At 40.1% G+C, this 25125-nt stretch overlaps 1 protein-coding gene across 4 annotated transcripts in view; it reads right to left on the reverse strand.

The window, feature by feature from the left end:
• Nucleotides 1-25125, reverse strand: part of CUX1 (cut like homeobox 1) — a 420256-nt gene that overhangs the window by 103685 nt on the left and 291446 nt on the right. For 3 of the 4 annotated variants that reach the window (XM_075013970.1, XM_075013967.1, XM_075013968.1), the window contains 10 exons: nt 24543-24731; nt 18544-18602; nt 12993-13041; nt 11837-11933; nt 10128-10799; nt 9084-9149; nt 7826-7927; nt 6090-6916; nt 2818-2983; nt 2148-2204 (listed from right to left, as the gene is read on the reverse strand). In XM_075013970.1, the coding sequence (XP_074870071.1) occupies nt 2148-2204; nt 2818-2983; nt 6090-6916; nt 7826-7927; nt 9084-9149; nt 10128-10799; nt 11837-11933; nt 12993-13041; nt 18544-18602; nt 24543-24731 (2284 nt within the window). The remainder of the gene's footprint in view (nt 1-2147; nt 2205-2817; nt 2984-6089; nt 6917-7825; nt 7928-9083; nt 9150-10127; nt 10800-11836; nt 11934-12992; nt 13042-18543; nt 18603-24542; nt 24732-25125) is intronic. The other variant, XM_075013971.1, reaches the window with a different exon arrangement.

The raw sequence follows: 25125 nt of genomic DNA on the forward strand, positions 1-25125 counted from the left end.
GGCAAGAAACTATAGTATTATCGAACTACCCTTTCCCTCTCAACTGACCATGCTTCATCCGCTTGCTGTCTGAGATGTCATAAGACTATTAGTTCTATCACGTATTCAAGGGAACACACAAAGTGACCTTCTAGTTCTAAAAATAAACAATTTTATTGATGTATCTATTTTTAACAATTATAAAAAAAGAGAACAATGCTTTTTCTCATTTGCAGGTCACCTCTAAGGCAAGACTAAAGGGTGGCAATCAATAATGTTCTCCATTCAATTAATAAAAGCTTAGCACATTAAAATATTAGCTAATGGGCAGTAACTGACAGACTAGGCGGGGATGTGTAGCAGTGGAACAGAATCTCATACTAACACATCTAAACTTCCTGAGGGAAATTAATGTTAGCTTCTAGCCATCCTCCTGGGAACCCATAAATAGGTTTGATTCCAATATTAAAGGCCAGTCTTTTAAACTCTTTCCTAATCATGATTAGGGACCAGAAAAATGATTAATAATAAAAATACAGCCTTTTCGCCTTTCTCCCCATTTGAAAGCCTCCCACCACACCCTCCACCTCCTGATTCATGAGGGGACATTGCTGGTTGTTCCCCTACATCTGGGAGTGTGGGGAAAGTGCACAGATTGCTGCATACCTCACTCTTGTCTGTGGAGTGCAGGGAGCAGACAAACCTAAACCTGCCTCAGCCAGCGACATGCACCTCTCCCTGTGCTGTGCCTGCAGCAGCTGCACTGGCCATGGAGAGGTGCTTCTCACCTGGCCCCTAGCTACCATGGTGAGAGAGGGCTGAGGGAGTCTTTTCTTCCAGGGGCAGCCTGAATACTGAATCCCCTTATTCCCAGCTCCACCTTAGAGCAATGATTTAAATGAAGCACATGCACTTTAATTTTATTTTCCAAAAAGTAAAACAAAACAAAAAAAATCTAGTTAAGAACCTGAGAAACACCAGGTAAATCTTCGACTGTATATAGATATTTAAGTTGGAATAATGATTTGTGTTGGATGAATGCTACAGAAAAATAGCTATTGCATGCTTTCATGAGCAGCAGTGTAAAAATGCCTCAGGAAATTTACATGTTCTTTAAATGCTTGTACATAAGTAACAATAGGTCTGTGATTGCAAAGAAAGTTTCTAATTTTATTCATGAAGATTTTATTTTCATGTCTGGTTTTAATGCTGACATTTTGCCTATACAATATTCATTCCATTTTCAATCTAATTTCTAAAGAAAATTCAGAGAATTTCTCAATATGAGAAGTAACTTTTATTTCACAGCCAAATACAATGTGACTCACTATAAACCTCCCATTGAAAGAGAAATGGTGGCAGCCCTATTATTTAGGGCATTTAAACCTACACTGCACAATTATTAGAAAACGATACCATGTTCAATTGCAAGGAGATGGAGTCATTCCTTTCCATTCTCAACTGCTATAATTCTTTCATTTATAGCATCTATAGCATCTGATAATCTTGCAAACACAGAACACAAATATTTCCCTCTCCTGGAATACAGTATAAATGGCTAACATCAGTTAACGATATCACTGGTTAAATAGTGTGCGTGGGTAGAGTTTGGCATCCAACAGCAGGAATGCAGCTGTTCTAAACTTAGGCTCCCTATGGTAGTGGTCAGCCTTATAAAAAACTTTAAACAATTCACTAGAAAAAAACAGAAGTGCATGAAAAAAAGCAAAATGCAGGGGTGAGAGAGAAAGCTGCATATTTAACAATCTTCCTTAACTTTTACTTGGAAAAGCTGGTTTAGAACCACAATGGAGGGCGAAAATAAGGCAAATGGGGTACCTAGATCACATTACAAATGAAAAACACTTCTGTTTTTCAGCCACTTCATACGTCAAATTGATAAACTATGGTAAGAAAAAATAGACTGAATGATCTCAGAGCATAGTCCTCCAGACTAATGCATTCTGTTAAATGGTTTCATTTTCAAGATCTGCCATAGCAACACAGAGGGAATGAGGAATTAACAGTTAACAGAAAATTCTCTGAAGGTGCACCTGGCTTACTATAACAACACCACCACAAGAATCTTTTCAGCATCAGGGCAACATAAATAGAATAAACTGTAGGTGAACTGCTTTGCAGCAAATCATTTGAAGGCAGCTGATTACCTGAACTTGCACATCCCTGTTGTAGGGAATCCTGTAGTGATGCCACAGAGTGGAGCACTAAGTGAGAGAGAAGAATAAAATCAGGGAACAATAAAGAAAACTTCCAATCTCCCACATCAACCAGTAACTCCAACTCTAAACAAACTGTCAAATACTAATCTTAGTTACAACCACGTGAGGGCAAATGTTGCCCTGGCATTACTAAAAACAGCCATGAAATATTTGGTACTTCTAAAAAGAACAATAAAAATGTTAAAAATAGAATTACACTCACAGTTTCCTCCTTAAAACTCAATTCTTTTGTCTGGTTAAGTGTATCAAAAGTCTCCAGAGAACTTTGGAAATAGCCTCCCCAACAAATAAGTTCCATTAAAATGACTGAATTTATCTTTTTCTAGACCCTTTATCCAAAATTGCGTGATTTACACATTGTATTTATGCATAATCACCACTGTCTTAACTGGCCACCCACTTACAAATTAAGTTAAGAATTAAATTAACTAACTCTCCTGTGTAAAATCTGAGTCCCTTAACAACAGGCTATGAAGCCAAGGCCAGCAATCTGACTGCTACAAATGGCAGAGCAAACATGAGAAAAAGCTCTCGCGTACTGCAATGTAAAAATAATTCCTGTCCTTTGATGCAAACACCACAATGGAATTTTAATTACCTTGTCCTTGTTGCTGCCCCTGTGCAGGGAGGACACACTGTCCCAGTTCACCATTCAGCCACAACTGCATACGAATAAAAGGTTCTCGGCCTTTTTGCGTCAATTTACTCCATGGCTTTGGCCTTGAGAGCATGTCACTGACACTCCCTTGGGATAGGCCCAACACCTGAAGTGAATCAACCATTAACGGCATATTAGGAAATTTTATTTAGGGATGGGTACTTTCTGCAATATATTTACTACAAGCATATTGCATGTCATGTATATTAATCATTTACCAGAAACCACATGGCTAGCCTTAAACTACACATACATATTTTATAATCACACTGAAATCTTTGTGTGTGTGTAAATATTGAGTTCAGGAGTATGTGCACTTGAAAGAAAACAAACACCTTCCACGGCACAGAAAGCTGCATGATGTAACCTCATCAGTTCTAAATGGAGTATCAGAGAGACCGGGTCCTTGCAGGTAAATAAAAACAGGAAAGATTTTCATGTATTTTGTTTAAATAAAAGAAAAAAAACACACCGGGCTTGAAACTTTCAAATTTACCCATCAATTGTGTTATCAATTAGAATCTTTAACAGATTGGTTTTGTACACATTAGCTCATCTTTAACAATGAATACCAATTGTAGTTTAAAAGAGGAAGTGAATATCATACTGTAACCTATTAAAACGTAAGGAGGAATGTAGACAGGCAGAATGTAACTAGCTGACCTGAAATTCTGCAGGACACTTGAATTTTAATATACATTGTTTTACAAAAGATGCCATGGAATATCCAATTACCCCTTGTGCTCAAGCTCTTAGGTTTACGCCTTATTTGAAACATGGTACCTGTAGTAGCATAACGTATCTAGTACTCTGCTTGGACATCGATTCACTACCAAAAAATCATAGGCAATAATGCCTCCTGCTGAATCACCAATTCCATTTCCTGTAGCTTTACACCTTCATTGTTTGTCTTCCTTCGAAGTAATGACCCAACCTGACCCTACTTAGCTGTGAGACCTGAGACAGTCAGAACTTGGGAATTAGCTGTAGCTTCAGAATGCCACATCATACAAAATGTGTGCATCTCCAAGGGCTCACCTAACACAAAAAAGAAGATACTAATGCAAATCCAGAGGCTAGACACTTACGGGATGAGCAATGACTATATTAAGAATTCCAAACCTCCTTTTATTATTTTTAAATATTAAACAAGAAATTTCATGTTTCTACAGCCCCTTAGCTTTCATTTACCAAACATTGTTCGATTTAGTGATCTGTGACAAGATTGTTACTCAACTATTACAAGAGTTCACTTTAGCACTGTCTTATCCAAACCTTTCAGGGTCACCCCCTACCCACTCCATAAGCCAGACCTCTGACCCCTGGGGAAGCAATGAGGAGGAGAGCACCTGAGGCCAAGAACAGAACCACAGCCGTTAGCCAAGGCTGAGGGTGGGGTTAGAGGCTGGGACAGACTGAGCAGAGCTGGGGGCAGACTGGGGTTGGGAGCCACTCCCTCCCTACCCTTAAGGAGGATGACCTATGCCTGCCACTTCCCCATGCTCCTCTGTGCTCTCCCTCCCCCCCGGCCAGGTAGATATATATCTCTACGATCTCTGGGGAATCTAGTTTGAGCTATTATATACAGGCTTCCCCAGGAGGCTTTATCTAACCTCGGTAGGGATGGGGGAGGGGAAGGACTTACAATGCACCCCATTAGTTTATCGCATTCTGTTTTTAATTCCTGGAAGTGCTGTGGTACCCTAGCCTCATGGAGAAGAACAGAGTCATATGTAAATCATTCATTTAAAAGAAATGGACCCCAACCATTGCATGGGGTTGCCATATCTGTCATGATCCGCACCTGCATTCATTTTATATTGTAATGTATATTGAGACATTTATATTTGAATATGTACTTCAGCAGTGGTCCTCAAACTGTGGAGCAAACTCCCCTGGCCAGGGGGGGGGGCGGGGGGGAGGGAGGGAGATAAATTAAGGACTTTTGGCCAAATAGTCTGAGTTTAAATCTTCTGTTGGGGGTGCAGGGGGAATTTTTCTGGAAGAGTTAGAAGGATCCCTACCAAGGGCTCATAAGACTGATGGGTGACTTCAGATTCGCACCAGTGAACTCTCTAATTATTTCCATCTATGTGCAGTGTAAATCTGGTTATGTGCACCAAGGCATGTGCAGATGTGCAGCACCATAGAAACATACTGTTGGCTGTGTACGCTCTGCTAATCAGCTGGGCAGCATTTGAATCTCTCCTGAGTGGCTGCCCATGCTGTCAGCTCACAAGGATCACTGGCTAGCACAAAGGAAATTTTAACATTCTAGTATTTTTTTTGGTGCGGCTTACGTCTTTCAAGAACAAATGTGCTTGATCATAAAGAGCTGTGCAGTAACATGTACCTGCAGGCAACTATACTGTTCATAACCTTTAGAGCCACGTTGTTCAATACACTTGCCACTTGTGGTGAACTGCACACTGTGGTGTGGTGAAATCCTGCTCCTCAGAGCAGCACATGTGGAGTGCCCTCTGCCTGCTTCGCACATGCACCCCACCACACGGTGAAACAACTGCGTGGTGGCTCCTCCTGCACCTCTGGCCCCAGTGTGGCTTGTGCAGCTCTTGTGTGTCATTCAGTCTGCGCGGCGGGTGGGGGTTCTGGTCTCTGGGGGAGGGCATTTATTTGGGGCAGGAGGAGGGCATTTATTCCGAAGTGGGGGATGATCTATGGTGAATACAGAAGGGCAACAACCACAAGAGTGGTGATCCTTGGTTTACAACTGGCCACCACTGCTTTTAGAGACAGAGAAGTACAGACGCTAGCCTGTTCAGAAAGCCTGCCTTCCAGAGAATATTACAGTTTAATAACTGAATTGTGCAGACTTGGTCTCTATCCAAGAGGTGATGATTGGGAGCCAGAAACTGCTAACTGGGTGCTCTTGGTGGAGCACAGAGGGGAAATGCACATGCAGCTGCCCTGAACTGTGAAAAGAAGAAATTAGCTTTGTGTTCCTACTGTAAGGTCCCAAAGTTTTTATTTTATTTTTGTATAGAAGATTTCATAAGAAACAGGACTCGTACCTTTCACTTATGCATACAGTCCATAAGTACTGAATGGAAAAGAAATGTTGTACCTTTACGTGGCGGAGACCTATCCCTGTGTGTGGAAAATTTTCTAAATAAACTCACTCCAGAACAACAGAAAAACACAGCACATTACCAATTCAAGCATGTAGCAACGAAAAATAATCGGTTCTTTACCTTTTCCCCAAAGATCCTTTGGCAGATGCCATTCTTTGCTAGCTTTTCTTTGACCTGTCGAGTTAGCTCTATTGTATCCACTTCTTGGTACATATAAATCTCATACTGCTCAGGTGTCAATGGAGGAACGGAGGGTTTGGATGGCTTTGATATAGGTACAATAGGAGAGGACGGAAGGGGGCTATTTTGTGGTGTCTCACTGCGGCTTGCCCCTGTCATGCTCAATTCAGAGGTCTGGGAGTATGGAGATTCAGCATTTGGCCACTCCTTCCAGTATTCTGAAGAGGATGGGCCTTGGATCTGGCTACGATCTGACCTTGTCTGATTGCTGATCTTTTCTTTACCACAGCTGGCTTCCTCCACCTTTGTATCTTCAGGAAGAGTGGTATTTCTTCTGTCATGCTGAACGGTGTTCCACCAATGGTCCTTCCAAACACCACCACGTCCCAATTCATTTTTAACATGCCTTAGCACACCCTGTGCAGAATCAGCTACTCCATGAAGCTCTAACACTGGTGTGTCCTGGTGCTCCTTTTTTAACCCAGAGAGGTTCTGCAATGATGATATATTAGACTCCACAACAGAAGAATGTTTCTTCAGCGACAAAGCTAGTGGAGAATAACTGGAAACCGAAGACATTGCAGGTGTAGATACTACTTTTTGGGACAAGATGGAGATGTCAGCTTGAGACAAAGGTGTTGTTTTCAAGGCAGGTTCAAGGGCAGACTGCTGCGCTTCCATTTCACGCCGGGCTTGTTGCAGAATGGATCGAATGGCCTCATCAGAATTGCCACTGCTAGATGCAGAAGGTGGCTGAGCCGGCTCAGCTGTGAAAACAAACCACAGATTAAATAGAATATCCTATATAACATACACATTCTTCCAATTTCAGCCCTTACTTTTGGAAGCTGAATATCCAGTTTTAACCAACATTTATTTCTAAAAATGAAATTTAAAACAAAGCACTTTCTAGGGCAGTGCCAGTTCTTTAAGTGGACACACAGGATCAAAGATTAGTTAAAAGTTTTGATAATGGTCAAATGCATGAAAAAAAAATCACACTGTGGGAAGATAACCTAGACAGATGTATTTGAAAAAGAAACACTATTTGAAACCCATTTTTAACTATGAACTATTTACACTACCACACAAAGCCTGGTAAAAGTCAGATCCAGGTAAAGGTTATGTTCTAACCCCAGTTCATGAAAAATATAGTGGAGTGAGAACACACTCGATAAGGACTAGCTCACGTCTAACCCCAACACAGGCATGCAGGAAAGCAGGATGGATTAAATTATGAATGATGGTGGGTCTTATGATGTTTGCACAGATGTGGGGAAGAGAGCAGAGGCTGTGAAGCCAGTATTCCTCCTCCTGTGAGCAAGCTGATAGAAATGGTTGTAGCATCCATCTCCCACTCCAGCATGCCGGTGAGATGTGGGTGATTGCAAGGGAGGATGTATGTTGTGCAACAAAAAAGGTATCAATTTACTTTCCCTCAGGACCAAGGCAGGAACGGGAGAGAAACTGATGACTTTTTCTAAAGGTTCCATCTAACACTAAATTTATAAAGTAAACTCAATATATATTATATACATGAACCACTTCTCGTGCCAAAGAATCAGCTCTGCAAAAATATGTTCCAGATTTTAAGACCTTAATTAACCAACAAGTCAGTTCATGATAATTGTTTAATTGGTGAAGTAAAAGGAACAAGAGACAAAGTGAACCTGTACCTGTTTTCTGTACTTGCAGCTCCCTTTTGGCTTGCTCAAGAATGGATTTGATGGCTTCATCAGAGCCAGTGTCTGTGGTTCGGATTCTTGTGGTGATGTTACCTGAGGAGAAAAGGGAAACTAATAATATTAAGCCAGCTTTTTAGCTAACACTGAGTGCAACACATGCAATTTATTGTACTAACACTTTGCAGAGGTGCTTATTAGCACTCACTGGGAGGATTTTAAAATTCACTGACGTCCACTAATACAGGAAACTCCTTTTCAAGAAATCTGCTCTGCTTAAAAATATACCATTCAGCAGTAGCTATAATATAACTTTAAAATATAAACTGAAGAAGAATCAGCAGGCCACGTACGCGATGTCAAGCACTACACAAATTGTACTATCCAGCAAGAATTTAAAAAAAAAAAAAATCTTTAGTCTGTTCTCTTCTTTGGGGAAGCTATGTGATGGCACAAACCACTCACAAAAAATATTAGCTTGTTTCACTATCCAATATCTGAGTACACTGTACAATTTATTCCAGACTTTAATCTAAAATGGAGAACACTGGTGCAAGAAAGCAATATTTATTCTAGCTTATTTTTATCTCTCTGGGATGTTAAAACAATAGGAGAAAAGCAAAATTCTGCCATTAGTCTGAAACAGGGCAAAAACTTTATATTTAAATAGCAACTCCTACTTCTATGAGCAGTTTACTGATGTGCTCTTCAGTGACATCTTCTGTCCAGGCTTTTTTGCCTATCAGCTTGCATAAGTTCTTATTATTTTATCTGCAACATCTATTGTATTTATCATCATATACTTGGAATCCTAGAAGGATAGCACCCATAGTAGAAATGTTATACTTTTTAGCTATTTGTGAAGGAATTACTTCATATTGGGTAATTTTTTCACTTAGAAGCCACAAAGATGACAGCCAAACAGAATTTCTGTCGTTCTCATTATTTGTAATGCCTCTTCTAACACTGATCTCTTTTTATATATTGACACGTTTGGGTGTGGTAGGGAGGAAGTATCTAGATACTAATATCTAGATACCTGATCTAGAACAGGTCAAGTTAGTATAGTAGTGGTAGAATTAGAAAAAGTGAAGTCTTTTTCAAACCCATGGCTTGTTTTATACTTACTGTCTGTTTTTCCATCAGATTCCAGGCCAGAATCAAACTGCATAGTTTTAAGCAAACACACAGCTAAAGCACACTCCATTTTCTAGATGTTAACTGCGAAGAAAAACACCTGCCTGTGACGTACCTTCAGACCCATTTCTTCGTTTCGGTACTTCCTGAAATAGTCTGTTCAGGTTCTGGCCTGGATTCTCTGTTGAAAAACAAGTTTGGTAAGAACAAAACAATCAGGGGATGGTTGGGTTGATATCATAGGCTGTGTGACATGAAAAGATAGCTGCCTGTCACTAACTACAAGGGTCCAAGCTTCCTTAAACCCTCTGAGTTTTTGAGCATTAGAGGAGCAAGCTACTTTGGAAGAAGTGAGGCTGAGCGATTTGTTAATAAAAATTACATCTCTATATAGAAAAGAGAGGTTAAACAGACATAAAAGTCTACAGATGGAAGATATGCTCCCCAACTATAATCAAAAAAGGAAGAACAAATTACATATGTAATGATGCTCATTTTCATTTAAACTATCCAAGAAAAACGCTGCTTTTTATTTCAACTATTTCTAGTTTTTTTAAACAGCTTTCTTTTTATTTTTCTTAAATGCAAGCTTTAGTGTTTATTTAAAGTGAATCACACTGAAGTGAAAGTGAATGCTGCTTCTTAAAACCTTCCACATAAATAAGAAAAGCCGCTTTTAATATTTTTTTTTGCTTAAACTAAGAACGTTATGCATCAGCCATATAATTTTTTCAAAGCACATAGGAAAAATTGCTCCCACTGTTATTAAGGGCACAACACATTCCCACTATAAGTTTCTGTGCACATGTGGTGGCTGATGATCTTGAGTGCTACTTTTCACTAAGAGTTATGGTCAGTTAAGACAAGCTTTAATAATACCAGCACTTCATTCTTTCCAATAAAAATCAATCAAGTCCAAGGTATAAGGAAAATCTTTGCTTCTCAGTACCAAGCATTATTATACTGTATAACTTCTAAAAATCAATGTAGTCAGAAAATTTAGAAAAATTATTTTGAAAAGCATTCCTGCAGCATACTCTGTAAAAGAGTAAGATGAAAAAAAGTTTGTTGAATAATGGCCTCACAGGAGAAAATGTTTTACTGATTTGCATATTCATAGCCCACAAGACAAAAGTTTAAATCAGTAAACCGAACTTACCTCTTTGTCTCCCCTGGATGCTGCGCAGTGCCAAGATGTTCTGCTCATCCGAGAGGAACTGCTTCATCTTATGAAATGGCTCCTTGCCTCTCACAGTCAGTTTATTCCATGGCTTTGGCCGGGCTAGTATCTCGCTCACAGACCCTTGTGACAGTCCCAAGACATAATGTCCAAATATCCGCTGTCCAATATTGTGCTTGATCAATTGCTCTTTCACCTGACGTGCAATTTCTGCTGTGTCTATCTCCTCACCTTCAGAGATGCTCCCAGCGCTTTCTGATTGGCTGGGAGATGGGGCCATGCCATTAACATCTGCACTTTGTTGTAATGGACTTTGGGAAGATATGGAATTTGTGCTGTAAGGACCTGTTGAAAAAATCATGCTTGTGCTTCCTGCTTCCTGCATTGCCTTGGAGTAGAAGGACTGCATTAGTTGTCGTTGGAGGAGAGAATTTAGTGCAAATTTTCCCGTGGAGGCCAGGGGTAAGCTGGGGCTTGCCAGAGATGAGCTGAAAAAGTCTTGACTTAAACCCGTTGGTGAGAACTGGTGTGTACCATTAGTATTGGAAGCCTGCTCCCCTGTGTTGCGGAGCAACTGAGAAGAAGGGGAGGCCGGCAAGGTTGCAGGACGCTGACTCTCAGGCTGGTCTTTCCCTTTTCTCCTGGCTGACCCTACAAGGAAGGTCAAACATAATGCATTATGGGGGATTAAAAGGGAAAAACCAAGATAAAATGCAGAGTTTGCCCCACAAATGGGAAAAAGTGCAGTTTTTACAAGGGCCAATGAGATGGTGGGTTTTTTTTAAATTAATTTAAATTTATGATATGCCAAACAAGGCCCCCAAAACAAACAACATGCATTTCATGTTTGCACCTTTCTTGTATGTTGCAGCCTGGAGAATCCCCCTTACAAACTCTACAACTAAAACAATTACACAAAGTGCAGTTATACAATTAAAATAAAGTCAGTTACAAACAGCAATATTTAATGGCTCTTATTTAAGACATTATTCAATAGATTTGACTGAACCTAACACAGCAAACATTTACATTTTGGAACAAATCCATTTAATTAAAGAAATCACATTTAAGTGGATGCAACAAGATTAGTCAGTAAAAGTTACACACATTTCAGAATGTAGGAACCCAGTGCCAATGGCAACTTTTAACTCTTTACCAGCAGCTAAACACAGAAGCATTAAATTCCATTACTTCATTATTTAAAAAAATTGCACAGAAAGTATAAATTGCTCATATTGGGAAAACTAAAAGACACAGCAGTTTTCATAATTTTTTTTAACTGATCAGCTAATGAAAATATCTAAGTACATTAGATAGGAAAATTATGGTATTTTACATGTAAACACTAGGATTCACATTTGTGTGTGTTGGTGGGCTAGTGAAGAGGGGGCAGAGAACTTCTCACCACTACTGAATGTTATGGAAACTACAAACAGCCTTGAATTGTACCATTTGCTGCATTCTACAATGCCTGTCTTTTCTAAACTTCAGAGCATCTCTAAGGTTTCCACGTCTTATTCTAATATCCAACATATAAAAAGTCAAAATCAAAACATTATTGAAGATCCTTCTTGTCCATTAAACTTTCTGTAACACACTAGCTTGGACTCTCATCTCATATTCACTTCCCCTTGTCTTCCCTCCCAAGATAGTAAAGTATCACAGTAAAAAAAATCACATCAACCTACCGCTCAGGTCACTATTAGTGATACGCAGTGTGGCATTCTCAGACTGCAACGAGCGATTTTTCTCCAGCAGCAACACCTCCAGTGGTTTGGATGCATCCTAAAGACAGTCAAAACATGAGGCTTGTTTTCAGGGTAGCCAAGAAGGTATTAAATAATTTAAGAGGGTCACTGAGCTACTGTGGAATAATTTGGAAGAAAGCACTTGCCCTTGTTATGACTGAGGCTCTAGAATTCATCATTAATATAATTTATGTGAATGTTTAAATTTCTACATATGCTACTGGATTCTGTTCCATTTTCAATGTAAATCACTCATCAATTTTTTAAAAAAGTGTTCTATTAATCATTTTGTTAACCCTGCCTACTTTTTAAAACAAATTGTGTTGGTAAAGTTTCCAATGAACAGCTAAAAACTATTTTATTTTGGCTAAGCATTAGTTAAGACTGCATTTCTTCTTGGAACAATCTACTACTTTGGCATTTTATAGTTTCTTGAAATGCTGTATGTGTCAGTGCAAATAGACCATATGATCATAAATTAAATCAAACGGCATAACTTGACCATTTACCTTCCACTAAATATCTAACCCTGGATCATCAAAAAGATATTAAAAAGTAATCCTTTTTTCACATGGTATATTCATATTCAGTTTGGATTTCAGAAGAAGGAATTCAATGCATAACCTTTGATCTTAGGTGACATTAACATCATAGAATATTAGAAGATTTTACTCGTTTCTCAGTGTTCAAAGGGTTGCTTGTTTTCTTTTGTCAATGGTGTACTCAAGGCTATTCAACATTTAAAAATTGCTGAACAAGGTTTTCAGCCTATTATTAGTTCACAAATATCCAGGCTTCAATTTAATGGCGTTCCACTGCTAGCGTCTTTAAAACAAACATCACATCAAATCTCACTTTTTGTCTTTGACCACTTGAAGGAAATGCAATTAATAAGCAAAAATGTTCAATTCAGCTTTTATAAAAGAGGCTTGAGAAGCCAATTATCAACTTGTGTAACACAATATTTTATGAACACCAAAGAGCCTGAGGTTTACAGACCTGCAGGAAATTTTTTATGCTTGTTCTAGGTAACACAAAAATAATATTTGCTAGCTGAATCAGAGAAAGAATTAAGAAAAAAAAGGAAATTCAGTACCTGTGCACCAGAGGATTCAGAGGGTGCAAATTCCATGGACTTCAGAATACTGTAAAGGGTGCAAAAATGAATTATTTTCTATTTCTTCCTTTCATAACAGTTCCACTAATGAGTGTTAACATAATTTCCTACTCTCCAGGAGCATTATAAGTGATAACTTTAACTTTCCTTGCAGTAATATAATCCAATAATGAATACAGAACAACTATTCCAACCAGTTATTGGATACAAAAATTTTCTCAAGCGTCATCTAAATCATTCTATATATAATCCCACCAGGCCAGTTTAGAGCATAAATTTAAAGGTTAATAGGGATATAAATTTATATTGTTTCTGACAGCTTAAAATGTTATCTGTGAAGCTTGAAGGGAATGAGAAAGTTATAACAAAGTAACAAAATGGGATATCACCATCACCCTTACAATATTTTGTATATAAAATACAACAGCTTGCATAGAAAAATAACGTATTTTTTTTTTTAATATGACCGATGCACTACAGCCAAAAAGGCAGTCCTTCATTTTAATAACCTTCCTACTACAGCATGGGGAAGATGGACTGCTCAGTATTTCTCAAGACACATGAAAGAGCCAAACATTTATAAATACATTCAGAAAAGAATTTGATAGTTTAATCCAGTTACAAGTCTCTTTGTCTATCCAAAGCCTTTTGGTTTGATTAACAATACATTGGACTATAAACATACTGTGTTTGTGTGTTGGCTTTTTAAAGATTTTTATTTTTAAAGTGGTCCACGGCAGATGGTCATTTGTGGCTACTGGGACAATAACAATAAATAGCTGCTCCTTCTTCTTCACACACAGGGCATTCATTTTTGGCAAGTCTCCTCAAAAACAAACAAACAAAACCCCAACAAAAAAAAACAAACAAAAAACCAAAAAATCTAACAACCACCACCCCCTGCCCCTGAAAAAAACTCTCATCCAATATTTAAAATGTGTGTGGCACTTTTTATGTGCAAAGCATGTTAGAAATATTAAATCTTCAAAAGAGCTCTGTGAAGTAGTTCAGAATAAGCATTGTCATTTTACAGATGGAGAATCTAAATCTCACAGCGGTTAAGGCTTAATACAGAGTCTGACTTTCATTTACTTCCACTGGAGCTGTCTGTGTTCAGCATCTCTGAAAATCAGTCTAAGTGTCAAAAGTTGGGGACCCAGAGACCAAGGTGCCCAAAGTCAGTGAATGCTTTTGAAAATATAGTTTTTAGTGATTTCTACATGGTCACACAGTAAGTCAATAACAAATCCAAGCACAAAAGTAATGATTAGAGCCACTGCCAAACACATGGCCCATATTGGTCAATTTCACAGTCACACAATTTTAAACATTGTAAATGTCAATTTCAGCTATTTAAAACTGAAATTTCATGGTGGCGTAATTGTAAGGATCCTGACCCAAAAAGAGTTGAAGGAGGGTTGAGAGGGAGTAAGATGGAGGTTTTGGTATTGCTACCTTTACTTCTGCACTGCTGCTGCTGGCAGTGTCGCTGTGCTACTAAGAGCACCAGTGGCTGGCCAGGAACCCACCAGCACTGAAAAACGGATGGCATGGTATTATCTTTCTTTCTTCTACACTGCTGCTGCTGAGGCACCACTTTCACAGCTGGGCACCCAGCCAAAAACTGCTGTTCTACAGCCACCCACATCTCAAGGCAGCACGGATGTTAGGGGGGCAATACTTCACTCGCTAAAATAACCTTGTGATCACCTGCAACTTTCTTAAGCATCAGGACCACCATTTTGAGAAACACTGGTCTTCTCCCATGAAATTTGCACAGTACAGGTAGAACCTCTCTAGTAGGACACTCTCTCATCCATCAACATCCATAATCTGGCATGATTTTAGTTAGCATGGATAAGTTTGCTTACAGCCACCAGCCTTGGCTCTCAGCGTTCTATGCTGTTATTTAGCAACAATTTACCCCTAAATGTCTTCTAAGAGCCCAGTAAGCAGTGGAAATGTTGGTAACACTGATTTTGCAGAGAAGTAAAGGATGTTTCTCTCTCTAGATCTATGGGGCAACTATGTCCAGGAGACCTGTGAACTCATCCCAGTCCTCTTAAAATAACTGATAACCAATCTTGATGAGGAAACAAATCTCAAGGTACAGAAGGAGAAGACCTGGACAACTCTCTTCTGAAGCCCTGAGAGGAGCAGAGCTGTGAGAAGTTTGTTATTCTCCTTGTGTGATCTGGGCAGGACCGTGGAGAAGATAGCATAGTCACATTACTCAAGATGGGAACTGTGGAAAGGCACAGACAGGGATGATTCAGTAAATGTAGGTCCCTAGATCTGAGAGCTACCATTCTGGACCCATATCCCACATCTGATAGTAAGGCCAATTTTGTTCCTCCTGGGGAAAAAGCTGACCTATGTCTAAGGGATCTCAAGAATTGGGGGAAGCTGACGATTACTGGCATCAGTTTGAACAGAACCTGAGTTGTTTATATTAACAACAGCCCAGCACCTTTTCTACCCTTGAAATCCACAGTGATTTTTGTTCTTCCTTTCCTTCAAGGAAGTGATATTGGCAGCGTCTCAGAGCAGGGGAAAAAAAAAAAAGGCTTAGCAGCCACTTGGTACACCTTATGGCTGTGTCTACATTGGAGAGTTCTGTCGACAGAACTCAGGGGGTGTTTACATGCATAAAGCCTTCTGTCGACAGAGCCTCGACAGAATTTTGCTTTTGCCTTGACAGAGTTATCCCTCAAAAAACTGACGCATGACAGAAGTACAGTACAGACACTTATGTTGACAGAGAGGGCTTCTGGTTGCTGGGTGTCCCTGTTTGCAGAGCTGTCATTCCGCTTTCTGTCACCAGAGGGCAATGCAGTCTGGTAGTTCTCTGTCGACAGAACAAGTTATGGAGCAGCTATTGCTCGACAGTAACTTCTGTCAACAGATGCATCTAGTGTAGACATAACCTATCAGGATAAGCAAACAAATCCACTATAGCTGAACCACTGAAGATCTCTCTCTAAGGAGATGGCATCTTGGAAGGTGGAACTTTGGAACCAAGGAACCAAAGGAGGTAGCTTCCTGATGCACTTTCAAGGAATCTCAGATCTGTTCCTTAGAGCTTTATGGATCAGACACGAAGCCCTTACCTTGGTTCAGATCTGTAAACTACTGCCAGTTTAGGCAGTTAAGTAGGCTTCTTAATTCCTAGGGCGTAGGCCAGAAGCTGAAGATAATCTTTTTGTCTTCTGCAGAGAAACTGATTTACTAGGTGCTGTGAAACTAGAAGTCTTCACTACTACCAACTCGTGCAGCAGGAGGGACAATACACAGTTCTCTCTCTCCTTTCTTAGAGATGAAATAATGCGAGTGTCATTCTCCAAAACAAGTGAAGCATGCGTGTCAGCTGCAGTCACCACAACACATGAACAGTTTGGTGTATGTGGTTTTAGGATACTTACACTACTGCTTTTAATGCTGACCTTGTTTTATAGTTAAAATGAGAATTTCTAGGTCCACTGTCTCACACACACAAACAAAAGTAGTTAGCTACCTGCTGACAAATACATTTTGGTCACACACATGGCAACATATTAACCTAGTCATGCATTTCTCCTTTTTGGATTATATTGAAAAATGAGATATTCTGTATCAGAGCCATAGTCTATCTTTAAGTCACAGGCCATGTAATATAGGGTCAGCAGGATTCACATAACTCCAGCACCAGTTCTCTGGTAGCAAGAAGGTGAGAAAACTTGACAGCGCCTTACCTCTTTCTCACCTAGAACAGGACAGCTGTTACAGGGATCCTTTTAAAGGCTGTCAATTCCCCTATAAAGGCCTGAGCCACCAGTACCAGCCACTGGCTCATAAGTCATCAATAGCTCCACAGACAATCACTTCTTACAGTTTTACTGTCAAGCCATCCTTCTCTTTCTCCAGAGCAATATCCCAAAGACTAGAAACTTGGTTACTGAGGAATAGGTAAAAATGGTCTACTAGGGCACCTGAGTGGAAAGGTGGAATGCCAGCCACATGAATGCTTATAGATCTAGGTAGTTTTGACTTATACCCATAACTAACAATCCAAATTGAAAGTGGTAGAATCACAGAATCCTAGAGCTGGAAGGGACCTCAGGAGGTCATCAAGTCTAACTCCTGCCCAAAGCTGGATCAACCCTAACAAAATCATCTCAGACAGAACTTTATCAAGCTGGGACTTAAAATCCTCTAGGGATAGAGATTCCACCACCTCCCTAAATAATGCATTCCAGTGTTTCACCACCCCCCTGGTGAAACAGGTTTTCCTAATATTGATCCTACAGGTGCTGCTCTGTAACTTGAGACCACTGCGCCTTGTTCTGACATCTGCCGCTGCTGAGAACAGCCTCTCTCCATCCTCTTTAGAACCTCCCTTCAGGAACTTTTGCTATCAAATCACCCCTCACTCTTCTCTTCTGCAAACTAAATAATAAAATACCATATCTAGTCTCTTTTCTGAGCTGCCCTCATGCCAAACTAAGCCAGATTTTATTTAAGACTGGACACAGATTCCAGGGCATTATACTACCACAAATGGAAGTAACTGAAGTGGTTGGAGAGCTACATTCCCTATTATGCCACCAATTACATGAGGACACAAACGTGCTGAAATCTGTGAAACTGCATCTGTGTTAATCACAAGTCAATTTAGCCAGTAGCGAAGTTCTTCAAAAAATCCATAAGACAGTGAAGTTCATGATATCATCTGCTTGGTATACCCAATGTAAAAAACTAACTAGTAACTTGTTTTGTGTTAAAAATACCAACTCTATACTGATGTGTATATCTGTCAGGGCGTCAGATCTGTAATGGTTTAAACATAATGGAACTAGCATGCACTGATGCGCAAAATTAAACCTACTCCCCAGATTCTCCAAAGGCCTGTGAGCATGGACACACTGCTCTCCTTTCCTGGTATATCGTCAATGTAATGCTGTTTTTAAACTACAAAAAATGCAAGGAAAAAACCCATAACCCCAAACTAACAAAAGGAAAGGTTGAGCTGGAGGTTGTGCATTTATAACCTAGAAAACTGTTTTTGTACTAAAAATTGCTCCTAGACTGGCAAATAGAACCTTAAAAATTGTAATCTTAAAAGAACTTATGAGGCATTAAAATAAAAGCTGAGTCACAGAGATGCTGTTTGTGGTATTAAAAAAGTTACTGTAAAACATACAACCCAATAAAATGGTAAGTGGGAGACATGGACTCACAAAAGCACAGAGAGTTATAGATGAACACTCACATTTAACTCACCTGTTAAATGGCTCTCAAACTTCTTCCACAGAGACAGAATGTTTCATGAATACCTGCCCAACCATTTGCAACTCCATAATATTCCAGTTGCAACTAAAGAGCACAGTTTACACTGGTCTCTGGATGCAATCTGAGCCAAAACACTATTTCCTTGCATTTTGTGGTTTTGAGTTATTCCTTAGTATTCCAAGAATACAGATTTGTAGCTTTATTCAACAAGCATTGTTAATCTACAGTCTGTGAAGAAATTATGTAAGCATTTAACACTTACTTTAATTCTTTCTTAACCTCTTCATAGTCAGCCTGTCCTTTCAGTTTTTCTTCCAGTTGCTTTCAAAAAAAGAGAAAGAGAGAAATTATTTCTATTTTTGGGGGTGTAGGGGAGGGGAGGTGAACTTTTATAATAGTATACAAATGACTGATACAGCGGAATGGGGCATGGCTCAGGAACCACTACTGATACCTAGTTTACATATAATAGAAAACTAACTATAACTAATTCAAAAAGCAGTCAAGTAGCACTTTAAAGACTAGCAAAATAGTTTATTAGGTGAGCTTTTGTGGGACAGACCCACTTCTTCAGACCATAGCCAGACCAGAACAGACTCAATATTTAAGACACAAACTGTTCTGGTCTGGCTATGGTCTGAAGAAGTGGGTCTGTCCCACAAAAGCTCACCTAATAAACTATTTTGCTAGTCTTTAAAGTGCTACTTGACTGCTTTTTGTTTTGATAGTGTACAGACTAGCATGGCTTACTCTCTGTTACTATAACTAATTCAATTGAACCAAATTGCTGTAGATGTGTTCTTGTTTACAGAGCACCAAGCTTTGCACAATTGACATGTAACAATTTGTGTAATGCAATAGTTACAAACAAACAGATTTGTGGCACAAATGTTGAAAATGTGACAACCCTATTAAAATAAAAAACCAAGAGTGGTATTTTGTCATATGCTGTATTACTATTGTACCATCTTATTTACATTCAAGAATCTATGGCCCACAATGCATTAGACTTATAATACTTGTTCATTGCCTTGTGGCCAAACAAACAACTGTAGCAAGTGATTTACAAACATTATTTATTGCAATAACCAGATGATTAAACACTCAAGGGGAACCAATAAGACTGCATCACCAAGACTTGCTAAGCAGATCTTTTGCTTAGGTCTGGCTAATCTGCAGTCTTAATGGTTTGTCTTCATTGTGGAAAAGAGGCCACAAGTGCTGAGTAGGGATGTTTAACTGGTTAACTGGTTAAACAATAGTGTTTAACCGATAAACATTTTAAGTTACAGCCTGCTGCCCAGCCCCACCACAGCCATGGGGTCCCTCTGCCCCCTCTGTGGCTGGAGCTGCTCCAGTTTGCCAGCAAGTGTCAGTTAACTGGGTAGCATATTGGTTTACTGGTTGATTGTTTGACATCCCTACTGCTGACCCTCCTTCTACAACCCAGAATATAGTGCAAGGCATTTGAACATTACCCAAAAGCCAGTGCCCAGCATCAGTGCTTGGCACTGTAGGATAAATGCTCCAGGAACCCTAAGCTGTAGTGTTATGATAATGGTTGATAATACTGTTTGCAGCTGCCACTGGTAGACACTGTGCAAAAAACTAAAAAGACAGACCCTGCCACAAAAGAGTTTACAATGTAAGTAATTTCCTTGCTTCATATAGACACAACCTAGATATGCAGGAGAATAGTAAGAGAATTTCTTGGGCTTACAACTGCCACAGACAAGTTGAGTGTGGTGCTGCTTTATCTGACTGACAATTTTTTGTTCAGCTAACTGATCCAAAATGATAATAAAGTGTCTGAAGTAAAAATAAATACACTCCTCCTCCTGCAACTTGAGAGTAGCAGTGCATATCTGAAGCACAACGTAAGCAAAGCCAATATATTTACAGCAATGAAGTATAACGTAACATGAAATAACCATAGACTGTCAACGTTTTATGTACTTAAAATTTCTGACAGTAAAATCTATACAGAATTCAAAAATCTCAATGAACGTCAAGTTTTTACCAAATAAACGAAAAATTAGTATAACAAGAAAAGGCACAAACATCTTAACGAGTAAAGCAATCAAGAGAAACATAACAGAGGGAAAAGGGTAGAAATGACCAATCTAATCAAGCAACAACTGAAACAGCAAACAATTTTACAAACACTAGCTAAGTATAAATGCCTCAAAAGATTAGATAATTTATCTGAATAAATAGATACTTCTGATTACTTCAATGAGATTTCTTCAGAGCGTAAAAATAGCATAAACTAGGCCTAATGTCCATCTTGCTACTTTTAGAATATGGCAATAAATTATTGTTGGCTGCTTCAGAGGAAAGCTCCAAAATATGCCAGAACTACAGAATGTATTTAATCTGCTACATCCTTACTGGTTTGTCTTCAATGCCAAGAAGAAGCCACAAGTGCTAACTAAGAATGTTAAACTAGTTAAATGTTATCTCTTAACCCAATTAACCATTTTTCCGTAGAGCCTGCTGCCCAGCCCCATTGCAGCCATGGGATCCCACTGCCCAGACTGCTCGCTCCTCCATGGCTGGACCCACTTTCCGGATTGTCACCTTGTCATGCTGAGTGGACCCACTGCAGCCACCACACAATCTTTGTCTGGACTCTCCCCCTGATGGACCTCGCCATCATGGGTGACTCTTCCGGGTGTAAGAGACTCCCTATGGCATCTCTCTCAGGGCCTCCTATACCCAAGAAGGGTCACCCATGATGACAAGGTCAAGAGGGAAGGTCCAGACAAAGAACGACCCTAAAAGTCAACAGCAGAACAGGCGGAACATAGCAAGGGTAATGCTAGAACAGCTATGAAGGCTGATGAAGGCTGTAGCAGACAGGAGAATTCCAATTATTGTGAATCCCATGCCATTGGAATTGGGCCTTCTATCCATCAAGGATTATGTGGTGTCTGCAGTGCAACAGTCTCCCCACATTAAAATAAGTGATGCATGGGTGTCTTCCTCTGCGTACTACTCTCCTAAACTTAAGCCCTATGGCGACTGGTGATGGGAGCAGGACTGTGAAATCTGGAAGCTTTCAGTCATGGACTAGCACTTAGGCAGTGGATGCGTGCATCAGTCATTCCGTTTCAAGGACTGAGATGGTAGAGCAGTCCAAAAGCTGCATCCACAACTGAACATCCCTACTTAGGATTCCCTCTGCTCACCCTACATGGGAAGGTGGCTAGAAAAGGTGCCCTAAACATAGTCCATCTTAACCTCTGGGACTGGATAACTGCTTCCAGTGGGATCACCTCTACGCAGTTGACATCAAATGGCAAACTTTGGAACGTGGAATATTCAGACTCTAATGGACAACCCAGACAGTGAGTGAGCCAAAGATGCATAGCAATCATTGCATGCAAGCTGCAATGATTCAACGTCGATACAGCTGCCGTGCCAGAAAGACACAGGCCAGATAAAGGACAGCTAAAACAAAAAGGCAGAGGGGTACACCATTTTCTGGAAAGGAATCCCAAAGGAAGAAAAACAAATTCATGGATTAGGATTTGCCATCAAGAATGAATTGACAGAGATCCTATCTGAGGTCCTGGTCGGGATCAATGAGTGTCTCATGACTCTTCATCTGAAGCTTGCCAAAAACCAACAGGCAACTGTCATCATTGTTTATGCACCAACTCCAGAAACCAAAGATGATGTGAAGGAGAAGTTCCACACTCAATTGGACACAGTCTTGAAAGACATTCCCAAAGAAGACAAGATTATTCTCTTGGGAGATTTCAGTGCCAGGGTTGGAAGAGAGACAGAAGGCTGGCAGACTACTATTGGGAAAGAAGGAATAGGCAACTGCAACTCCAGTGGAATGCTCCTCCTTACAAAATTCACAGAGCACGTTCTTCTAACCATGAACACGCTCTTCCACCAGAAAAAACAAATGTAAGACCTCGCGGCAACATCCTCGATAGAAGCACTGGCACCTCATAGACTATGTCATTGTCCGTGCTCAGGATCAGAGTGATGTCCTTCTCACACGTGCAATCACTAGTGCTGATGACTGGTGGACTCACCACCACCTTATTCGATCCTGATAGCAATTAGGATTGTCACCAAATGGAGAACTCAGAGGAAATTGACACGATGAAAGATCAATGTACAAGGCTTGAAGGACTCCATCAAACGAAGTGACTTCCAGATAGCACTCCAAAGGAAGCTGCTGACTGCACATCCTGAAGATGTGGAAGAACACTAGTGTCAGCTGAAGAATGCCATCATTGGAGCTTGTGGAGAAACCACTGGCTACCAGTCCAGGAAGCATCAGGACTGGTCTGATGAAAACAATGTGCAAACTGAACAGCTGAGTGAAGTGAAAAGGAAAGCCATTAGGGCCTGGCAAATTGACATCATCTGCACAATGAAGAGCAAATTGCACGCCAAGGCCAAGGCAAAAGTCCAACGTAAAACAGACTTTGAAAAAACAGTGGTGCATTAAGAAGGCATGAGAATTCCAGCATCTCACAGACATCAACAATTTGGATTGGGACAAAAGTAATCTGATGAGGTTCCTCAAGGACAAGTGCAGAGTCCTGACTTGGGACGGAAGAATCCCAAGCACTGTTACAGGCTGTGGACTGACTGGTTAATTAGCAGTGCAGCAGAAAAGGATCTGGGGACTACAGAGGATGGGAGGCTGGATAGGAGTCAACAGTGTGCCCTTGTAGCCAAGAAGGCTAATGGCATATTGGGGTGCATGAGGAGGAGCATTTCCAGAAGATATACATAAATTATTATTCCCCTCTATTCGGCACTGCTGAGCCCACATCTGGAGTACTGTGTTTAGTTCTGGGCCTCCCAGTATAGATAGAATGTGGATGAACTGGAGCAGGTCCAGTGGAGGGTAACAAAATGATTATGGAGCTGTAGCACATGATCTATGAGAGGTTGAGGGATCTGGATTCATTTAGTTTGCAGAACAGAAGACTGAGGGGCGGTTTGATAACAGCCTTCAGCTTCCTGAAGGGGAGCTCTAAAGAGGATGGAGAGAGGCTGTTCTCAGTAATGACTGATGGCAGAAAAAGGAGCAGTAGTCCGAAGTTACAGAGGGGGAAGTATAGGTTGGATACTAGAAAAAACTATTTCACCAGAAAAGTGGTGATGCACTGGAATGAGTTACCTACAGAGGTGGTGGAATCTCCATCCCTAGATGTTTTTTAAGTCCTGGTTTGAATAAGTCCTGGCTGAGATGATTTAGTTGGGGTTCATCCTGTTTTAGGCATGCGGCTGAACTAGATGACCTCCTGAGGTCCCTTCCAGCCCTAGGATTCTATTTACCATGTTTGTGCCACTATGGCCCTATTTGTGACATCAGTGTTATGAAATTTACCTTTCTATTCCTTTGTGCTGACAAATAAACTCTGATGTACAGAGAACCATGTCAAAGTAGTGTTTTGTTGACCTTAAATTTTGACTGTAACGCAATTGTCTAAAATAGCAAAGATTTTAATGGTTGTTTTCTCACACACACACACAGACACAAAAAGTTACAGAACTTCATTAAAATTACCAAAAAAACTGACTACAACTAATAGAAAGAATAAAAGACCCTTGAGAAAGTTTCCACAGCAAGGATAACCATTTCCCATGACTGTCAGAGCAGTAAGAAGAAACTGAGGGGGCGTGGGGCTGGCTAGGTGGTTTGTACCAATATTATAAACATGTGGTAGCAGGAGATGCTCAAGCGGCTCCAAAAGGTACCACTAAGAGAACAATTTCCAGTGGCTGTGCTTGGGCATGCACACCCCTAGAATTGAATCCACATGCGCAATTATTCAAAGATGACATTGTGCCACTCACAACTACAGTAAATTTGTTCATATCTGGCAGCCCCAGGACTGGGAGATTGCCAGATATTCAAATATTCTGGATAACAGAGGGGTATGCCTAGCAATGCATAACACCAAAGAAAAAAAGGGTTAGGCATTAAAATATGAGCAAAAATGTGTGCAGAATACTTTATCAGCAATAGTAGTATTGCACACTGTAAACTTTTAGTGTATTTGCTGTATTTATTTGTATTTACTTTCACTGTACTGTACTTATGGAAAACGCAACTCAAATTTCATATGGTTAAAATGCTGGTGATTTGAGAGTTCTGGATGACAGAACATCAGATATGAAAGAGGATTTCCTGTACAATAGAAGATGGAATCTACACTACTACATGTTCACCCACATGTCGTAGTCAGAATAAGGACTGAGCAAACGATGCTGAATCCTTACTTTAAGTGTGCTGTTTTTGGCAGTCAGCTGCTGCTCCAGCTGTGATATCTGGCTGGTGGAGTTCTCACGAAGTTTGGTGAGGCTGCCCTGAAGTCTCTGGACATCTTCTACAAGCTGGGCAATTTCACGTTCTTTTGCAGCCAGTTCCACCTCCAGGCTAGATCGCGTCAGCACCTCTATGGCCTGCTCCTAATGTGAAAGAAATAACATATCAATTAAGGCAACATGCTCCAACTGGAGGATCATTGGTCAGGACTAAGTGTGGCACTGGAAGTCAAACTCCTAAATTCTAATTCTGGCTCTGCCACTGACTTACTCTGTAGATATAGTGACAGAGAGATAGCCGTGTTAGTCTGTGTTCTATCAAAACAAAAAAGCAGTCCAGTAGCACTTTAAAGACTAACAAAATAATTTATTAGGTGATGAGCTTTTGTGGGACAGACCCACTCCATCACCTAATAAATTATTTTGTTAGTCTTTAAAGTGCTACTGGACTGCTTTTTTGTTCTGTAGACGTAGGAAATTCAGCTCCCTATGTCTCAGGCAGTTAATGCATAAAATAGGGATAACAGAGAACAATGTC

This window comes from Carettochelys insculpta, chromosome 19 (genome assembly GCF_033958435.1).
Source record: "Carettochelys insculpta isolate YL-2023 chromosome 19, ASM3395843v1, whole genome shotgun sequence".
Lineage (NCBI taxonomy): Eukaryota > Metazoa > Chordata > Testudines > Carettochelyidae > Carettochelys > Carettochelys insculpta.